Source organism: Frankliniella occidentalis, unplaced genomic scaffold, assembly GCF_000697945.3.
Source record: "Frankliniella occidentalis isolate FOCC.00 unplaced genomic scaffold, Focc_3.1 Scaffold70, whole genome shotgun sequence".
Lineage (NCBI taxonomy): Eukaryota > Metazoa > Arthropoda > Insecta > Thysanoptera > Thripidae > Frankliniella > Frankliniella occidentalis.
In genome coordinates, this window is record NW_026267200.1 from 75109 (window position 1) to 83748 (window position 8640).

General features: G+C 48.4%; 1 protein-coding gene across 2 annotated transcripts in view; it reads left to right on the plus strand.

Moving 5' to 3' along the window:
* Positions 1 to 1574: 1574 nt before the first annotated feature.
* Positions 1575 to 8640, plus strand: part of LOC113212765 (uncharacterized) — a 37649-nt gene continuing 30583 nt past the window's right edge. Inside the window, exon 1 of one of the 2 annotated variants that reach the window (XM_052268481.1) lies at positions 1575 to 1816. In XM_052268481.1, the coding sequence (XP_052124441.1) occupies positions 1715 to 1816 (102 nt within the window). In that variant the 5' untranslated portion in view covers positions 1575 to 1714. The remainder of the gene's footprint in view (positions 1817 to 8640) is intronic. The other variant, XM_052268480.1, reaches the window with a different exon arrangement.

Consider the following 8640-nt stretch of genomic DNA (forward strand, 5'->3'; position numbering starts at 1 on the left):
GAGAGTGAGAACTATTGTCATTAACTCTCAAACGAATTTAGGCATCAGACAAGTCACGTTTAACCGTTTGATACGACCGTGGAACTGACGCACCGCCGTATATTTCTCATACTCGCCTTTGCTTCTTTCGTCTGTTCTTTTTTTTTGCTTTACCGGAATGGTCTATAAGCGTCACTAAGGAAACAGTTCAGGAAGCATTACTGTTCTTCTTTGGATGCGGTTTAAACTGAGTGAAATACCCTGTCATTACTAAAACGTTAGGAGGTGCTTGCCTATCCCGCCTCAGGCCCTTGGTTGCGATTTCAATCATGAACCTTTATGTTCTACCCGCTTTTCTTCCTTCTCCGTTAGTCGAAATTTACGATTCGAAGTCTGTTGAAAGGTGCCTACGCCTACATATGCAGAAGACCGTGAAAAGGGGTATTTCGCGTGGTTTTGCCCGCAGGGTTTGGGATGTTCCGTAGAGTGTTTAAAAAAAATAAAAAATTGGCATATGCTGGAATGGACTTTATTTGCAAGTTCGTGACTCGACCTGAACCTGTGCGAAATTTGAGACATCTCCGATGATAGGAACCATCCGCGCCTCTCCCGCAAAGAAATGTCTAAAATGTCGCACAGTCACAGTCACGATGACTTGGTGTCAAATAAAGCATTCCGGTAAAGCTGAAATGCAGAAGAATACAGGGAAGTAGGAAACGGAAGTCACCATGTTAAATCTTAGTGATTTCCTTTTTCTTCTTCCGCGCATTATTCTGAAATTCAGCTTTACCGGAATAGAGTACTCCGGGCCTCGGCTAGACCGGAAGGAGAAGAACAAAAATCGTCGGGCTGGTCGCGGGCGCGGGGAGGAGTGGGGTACTGGCCCCACCCTGCCCCGCTCCTCTCGGCGGCTGACGATTTTTGTTCTTCTCCTTCCGGTGTAGCCGAGCCCTGGAGTACCCTATGCTTTATTTCATACCGCCCTGATAGAGAGAGCCATTTACAACGCCGCCTCTAAATTTTAAATCATATTTGACGCTAGCAGGTATAAAATTCCACACAAAGTAACTTTTACCATATCTGAAAAGCGGTACTAACTTGGGCGGTTACGAGCGGATGGTTTCCCTCATCGGAAAGGTTTCAAATAAAGCATTCCGGTAAAGCTGAAATGGAGAAGAATGCGGGGAAGAAGAAAACGGACCTCGCCATGCTTTAACATGTGACTTCCGTTTTCTTGTTCCCTGCATTCTTCTGCATTTCAGCTTTCCTGGAATGATTTTTCTGGCACAAATTCGGATCGAGGCCTGAACTTTCAAATAAAGTCCATCCATTCAAACATGTCAATAAAGCATTCCGGTAAAGCTGAAATGCAGAAGAATACCGCATTCTTCTGCATTTCAGCTTTACCGGAATGCTTTATTTGTTTGGAACACCACAGTGTTCCGCCACAACACAATCGCAACCTAAGGGAAATAGATCGAGCAGTCATGCTTTTCTTCTTTAGGTTCCGGTTAGCTTCAAAGCCCCGCATCGAGGCAGCCTGGGATGCAAAGATGGCGTCCGAAAGCGAATCGGAGTCAGTGGGAGCAAGAGCTTCCCACAACCGCTTTCGGACGCCATGTAGGCCGCTGCCTGCCGCTTCCCCCACCTCAAGCTCCCGTGCTTCTCCTGCGCTCTCAACGTATCTCACCGCCAGCCCACCTGGTCACTTCAGTCGTCTACCGGAGCCGCAGCCATGGCCAGTAGAACCTCCAGCAAACCACTTCCCGTCGGCGGGCTCTACTGTCCGTGGACTTGGGGGATGTGTGTCCCAGAGAACCGAATGACAGAATCCATGGTGAGTTCTGATGACCGCCATATAAAGCATTCCGGTAAAACTCAATAGACCATTCCACCGACTGTGGAAAAAGAAAGAAAAGAATCAAAAACCACCGGAAACAGTATTGATAAACAGATCAAATCGTTGACTTTTTCTAGTTTTCTTGGCCAAGATAATTATTCTGGACTTGTTGGTGTGCCAAAGAGGTGTACACAAATGATCTACATACTAGTTTTCGGTACTGTTTCCGGTACTTTTTGATTCTTTTCTTTCTTCTTCCCCGTTCGGTGGAATGGTCTATTACAGAAGAATTCAGGGAAAAAGAAAACTTAGTCACCATGTTAAAGCATAGCGATTTCCGTTTTCTTCTTCCCCGCATTCTTCTGCTTTACAGCTTTAACGGAATGCATTGTAGGACTTGCGTGCTGCTTATCGGTAGTGTTTCCGGTACATTTAGAGTACTTATCTTCGCCTGTTCTCGATAGAAAAATGGGTTTCGGTAAAGCTGATGTCCAGGAGAATGAAGGGAATAAGGAAACTGAAGGTACTATGATACAGCATGGTGATTTTAGTTTCGTTGTTCTCCGCATTCTTCCTTTCTGCTTTACCGAAATGCTTTAAAGTCTACGCTATGTGTTCGCCAGATCATATCTCGCGTAACAGGGTTCGCAATATCGGTCTAATCGGTCTCACGGCAACTAACGTCCCCGCAGACACATAAGACTCTGTGGCCTGGAGATAAGGGTTGGGCCGAGGGCGAAACGAGATTTCGTGTACAACGGATTACCGATAAAGCATTCCGGTACGGCTGAAATGCGGAGGAATGAACAAGCGTGTATGTGGCCAAAACTTTGCGGCCAAAGCGCGCGCCCCGAAAATCAGCTTTAATGCATTCCGTTAAAGCTGAAATGCAGAAGAATGCAGGGAACAAGAAAACGGAAGTCACTATGTTAAAGCATAGCGATTTCCGGTTTCTTCGTCCCTGCATTTTTCTGCATTTCAGCTTTACCGGAATGCTTCATTGGTTGTTAATAGGGTATTCCAGGCTATCCAAAACGGAAGTAGGAAAAGAACAATCTTACTGACTCTTCTGTTTCCGTGATGGCTCTGATTGGTTGAGCTGATCACGTGTCACGACGGCGTTTCAGGTATGAAAAACCGTCAGGTCAGTTTCGAGCTCGCCTCCATATTTGAGAGGTTAGAATCGGGCCAAACTACCATGGCAATTTCTCATACTGAGCAGACGGAAACAGATTAATCGGTGAGTTTGTTCTTTTTCACTTCCGTTCTAGATAGCCTGGAACACCCTATTTACCGTTTTGTAGTCGTGATTTGTTTCGCAAACAACGACAAGGAGACGATCTTTTTACCAACTTTGGTACCTCACGGAGAGGCCGTCAGGGATCGCATACCCACACCGCGTGACGGGTTTTTGGCGGGTTTTGATCACCCCCTCCCCCCCTGTGGTGGTCTGTAGTGGTTCCGGGGACCCCCCCCCTCCCTCCCCCTCTCCATTTTCACGTGGTTTTCAGCATATGTGACGTATGGCGTTCTTACAACTACATAGAGCAATTTAACAAGAAGTGCATTTTTGCTGAGCAATTTAACAAGAAGTGCATTTTTGCTGATATTCAAAACTGAATTTAGTGGTGACTTTTCGATTAAACACCGTCAGATTTCAGTAAGTTATCACGCAATAAACGGATTTGTGTTAGTATTTTTCAAAAACATGCTTATTTGAGCAGGTAATTAATAGTCACGTGACTTGGCCGAAACACCCCCCTCCCCCCTGGTGGTGGTGAGTGGTGTTTTCACAGACCCCCCCCCCCCTCCCCCAAAATGCGTCACGTGGTGCGGGTACGATCCCTATGGAGGCCAGCCAAAACGCGCCACAATGATGCCACGACCTCTCTTATGACCCCTAAGGAGGGGTGTCCACGACCATACGACCAAGTCCTCCAGGTTGCCTACTGCACACGGGGCCAGCCACAACTCGCCACAACTGCCCCAACGCCAAAATATCAACATATATCTGTGTGGGTGGTCTGTCGCTGTACTGTAGAGCCTGAAACTACGTCACCTGGGTTGCCTACCGCACAGGGGTCCAGCCACAACTCGCCGCAACTGCCCCATCGCCGAAATACTTACATGTATCCGCATGTATCTATGTGGCTAGTCTGCGGCTGTACTCTCTAGGGCCTACGACCGCAGCCCCCGGGTTCCCTACTGTATAGTCGTCCCAGACAAACTTCTCGATTGGGCGGCCGATACGGTGCAGCATTTCTGAACGACACAGAAGAGCTAGGATGACTCTGTTCGCGCGAAAAGTTGCGTCCTATACAGGTCTAAGACGTCACCAAGTCTTAGGCTTCGAGCTCAATAACTGACGAGATATGGGCTAAAGACGCGTCGCCTCAGTCAAAATGTTTGGCTGGGACGACTATATAGGGGGCCAGCCACAACCCGCCACAACTGCCCCAACACCAAAATAGGGTATTGGTCTAGAGAGCTGCAGCGGAAGTAGAAGAACAAAAACGGAAGGTGTAGAGGCGCCCGCACTTCTCCCCGCCTGCCCCCCACTTCTCCCCGGGCGCAGCCCCACTCCGCCTAGTGGAGGAGAAGGGGAACGGCGCGGGCGCCTTTCCCCCTTCCGTTTTTGTTCTTCTACTTCCGTTTAGCGCTCTAGACCAATACCCTATACCGACATGTATATATATGGGGGGGTCTGCGGCTGCACACTAAAGCGAGTTGTGGCTGGCCCCCTGTGCAGTAGGCAACCCAGGGGCCACGGTCGTAGGCTCTAGAGAGTACAGCCGCAGACCATCCACATCATAGAGCCATGTCGGTATTCTGGCGACGTGGCAGTTGCGGCGAGTTGTGGCTAGACCCGTGTGCGGTAGGCAACCTCGGGGGACGCGAACGTATGGTCGTGGGGACATCCCTCGGGCGGGCCTACTTGGGGGTCGTGGCATCGTTGTGGCGCGTTGTGGCTGGCCTCCTTACGGGCTCGATAGCTATAGTCGGTCCGGTATAAGCTGATTTTCGGGAGGCGCGTTGTGGCCGCAAAGTTGTGGCCACAAACACGCTCGTGAGGAATGCGGGCATCAAGAAAACGGAAGTCACCATGTTAAAGCATGGCAATTTCCGTATTCTTCTTTAGCGCATTCTTCTGCATTTCAGCTTTACCGTTTCCCCATCGGGTTGGGCCGAGGTGGGACCAGGGGTCCGCAACTTATCAGTTTAGCTAAACGTTTGGTGATTATCTCGCGTTACTGACTGAGATACGGATGCCTAAAATAGATGGTACCGGCAGTGCCGGTTTAAAGAAGAATTAATAAAATCACCACCGGAAACAGTTCTAAAATAATGGCTTAAATCAATGAAAACTAAAATTGACAGTTACTAGAGATTTAATCGAGGTCATTCACGTCGAACTGCACTGTCAAATGACAAAAATATGCGCACTTTAGGTACTTGTTCCGGTCCCGACTTCCTCATTTCTTCTCAAAAAGCGCACTGTCGGAACGGTCTATTCGATCATTCGATAAGTTACGGACCCCTGGATGGGACGCTTTTGATGGGGTCGCTACCCCATCTCACAATCAGTTTGGCGGCAGAGCAGGTTGAACTTGGGGGTAGTTTTTAGCCCGCCCTTCTGCTTTGAAAAAGCTATCCAGCGGGCTTATGTGAACGACCTCGTGCCTGTCAGTCTGTTCCACTAGAAGGAGCTGTGCTAGAGACTTGAAATTTTCAGGATATCTTTAGGTCCTTTCCTAGAGAACGAAACGCCTACTGCAAATCCTGGCAACCACCCCTAAGGGTGTCAATGGGGGTATCCAAGGTTCAAAAATTCTCCCAATTCTTTTCTTCTAAGGGGTAACTCGTCAAAGTAGAACCCTTTGGGCAAAAATTTCGTCCGTTTCGCTTTATCTCTAACCGTTTAGGCGCTAGAGGGTCTTTTTTTGTCGAAAATAAGCTAAAAATTGCCATAGTGAACAATAAGTTGTAGAAAACGGCCTAAAAACCTCAAAATTGAAAAGAAACTCTCCCCCCACCTTCAAAAAACGTTTTCAAAGCAGAAGGGTGGGTTGTAGTCGCGGTGCTTCACCGTTGAGCCTTTGGGGCAAACTCAAAGACGACGGGTTTAAGCGGGCCGAACCGGGGCCGAAGCAGGCCCGCCACATCATTCGATCATGTTCTTCGTCACATCGCGTCACAGAAATGGTCGGGCCGCCGGGCCGCAGAACCGACCATCGCTGCCGGCAGGCCGAGCAGGCCCGGCCCGGCCCCTGCCGAACGGAGTTGCCGGCGGAGCGAAGCGGAGCTGGCAACTTCGTTAGGCGGAAGGGCGGGCCTGCTTGTTAGTTCTGGGCGGCGCCCCATTGAAGTACCCTATTACTCACTGCAATCACATTATTAACACTGTTTCTCTTCTCCTCATCATGGTACAAAGTTCAGTTGTTCATTATTCAAAATTTAATTGTTCACTTTTTCACACCGTGCTGCCGTGCCGCCATGTTGTTGTTGAGTGCTGCTGCCGCTCGACGCTCGACGCGTTGTCTGCTGGCGGCCGTTGAGCGTCGCCAGGGTTTGGCGCGTTTGCAGCAATGACGTCACTTGGCTTCGGCCGGCTGAGGGCTGCGTACGCGAGCGACATTTGCCGCGGCGCTCCGCGAAGGCGGCGCGCAGATGCGACGTACCCCCACAAATCTGACACGTCTTGGGCTGGCCATGGCACTGGATTAACGCATCTTGGCCATCGATTTTGAGGTAGCTTGGGATCGGAGACTTGACAAGCATATGCAGTTGACACGGTTTCCGTTCTCGATTCCGTTCAAAGGTCCATCCGTGAAAAGTTCCCAGTCGTGGCGAAGCACAGTACCGTACTCATTAAGTTTCTTCCCGACGTCTCCTGGCGGAACTTCAATAAAGCATTCCGGTTAAGCTTAGCTAAAATGCAGAAGAATGCGGGGAAGAAGAAAACGGAAATCGCTATGCTTTAACACGGTGACTTCCGTTTTCTTGTTCTCTGCATTCTTCTGCATTTCAGCTTTGCCCGAGGGGGCAGTAACTCCGGGAATCATGTGTACACCTGTCTGGGAATCATCAGGATAAAAATTGATCAAAATCAATAGAAATCGCTTAGAATAAGCGGGAAACTAGAGAAATAAGTACAAATCAGTCGAAATAAGGGTTTTATACCACTAAAACCCCCCGAAAAACCTATGTAATAATTATAAGCGGACGGGAATCACCGGGAATCAAGAATTTCGGGAATCATGTGTACATTTCAAAAGGGAGTTATTGCCCCCTCGGCTTTGCCGGAATGCTTTATTGGCAGGTTCCGAATAGATGGTTCCGGCAGTGCCCGTTTGAAGAAGAATTAATGAAATCACCACCGAAAACGTTAGTTCTAAAATTACGGCGTAAATCAGTGAAAACTACACTCTAAATGTAAAGGGACAATTTTGTCGGTAGATTGTAGTTTTTGTAAGAAAATTTGGGTTTAAAATTGAGAACTTTACTCCCAGTAGTTTTAATACCTTATCTCTCTTATCGTCGGAAATCGCTCTCGTCACGCCATTGATGTATCTTTTAAAAGTAAATCACGATTGTATTCACTGTCGCTGGTTCCGGCTCCAAGAACCGAAATACGGTCGCCTCAATAAAGCATTCCGGTAAAGCTGAAATGCAGAAGAATGCAGGGAACAAGATAGTTATTTCCGTTTTCTTCTGCCTCGCATTCTTCTGCATTTTAGCTTCACCGGAATGCTTTATCTGACCGTCGTCGGCTGACGGTCGGAGTATGAGAGAGACATCACAAGGGCCAGCGGGCGGTCAGCGCTGCTAGCCAACCGCCGACAAGAAAATGCTGGTGGTGGTGGACGGTCGGTCGCAGCCCAGGCGGCTGGCCCGCCCGGCCGGCCGGAGCGACCGTGCGTGCGAGCAGCGCGCGCAGCGACCGCCCGGCTCCCGGACGGTTGCGGACAGTCGAAATCTGCATCTTTGACGGTTCTTGGGCTGGTCTATCCGTTCGTCTGGCCACAAATGAGTAGCCATCTTTCCTCTGGGTCAAATTGTAGTTTTATTTATTACCAATAAGAGGGTATTTCATCCATGTCGCTGAATTTCGTATTTTTCTCCCCCCCCCCCGCAAAAAAAAAATAAATACATACCGAGCCTATGCACTTACAGTGCTTCATCATGACAGGTCTGCCCCCTTACGCCTGTCGCTAACAAAGTTAACTGCATTTTCGTTGTAAACTTACAAGAAAGATTTTAATGCCCAGCTGTTGCCGCACGGAGTTGCCTGCCCGTCGTGCACTTAAACATCTAAATCAGATTTGTATCGATCTTACAGACAAAACATTTGTACCTAGCGTAGGCAGAACCTCCCCACAGACAAACTTGTATCTTATGAGAAGGGCACAAGAACACATCTAACCTACGTATCAAAATGTTCAGTCCCCATTTGGAGTCCACTTCGTTCGGCGGAGGGGTTGGCCTGCTGCTTGTTACTATCCATTGTGAAAAATATCGTCGTAAATTTACAAAAAAAAATTGTAAATTCGAGTTATAATTTAAGTTGTAAATTTACGACAGCACACGTTTTACCCGCCAAGGGATTTGAAGTCGATACACACTGCATGTATTTTTACGATTGCAAATTGTAATTTTACAACTTTGTGTCAAGGAAAATTTTCCTGTAAACCTACATACTCTTTTTCACAGTGTCCCAAATGGATGCAATAGGGTATTTCAATGGAGCGCTGCCCGGAACTAAGAAGAACAAAACCGGATACAGAGAGCGGTGGTAGGAGCGCGCGCGCGCGGAGGAGCGG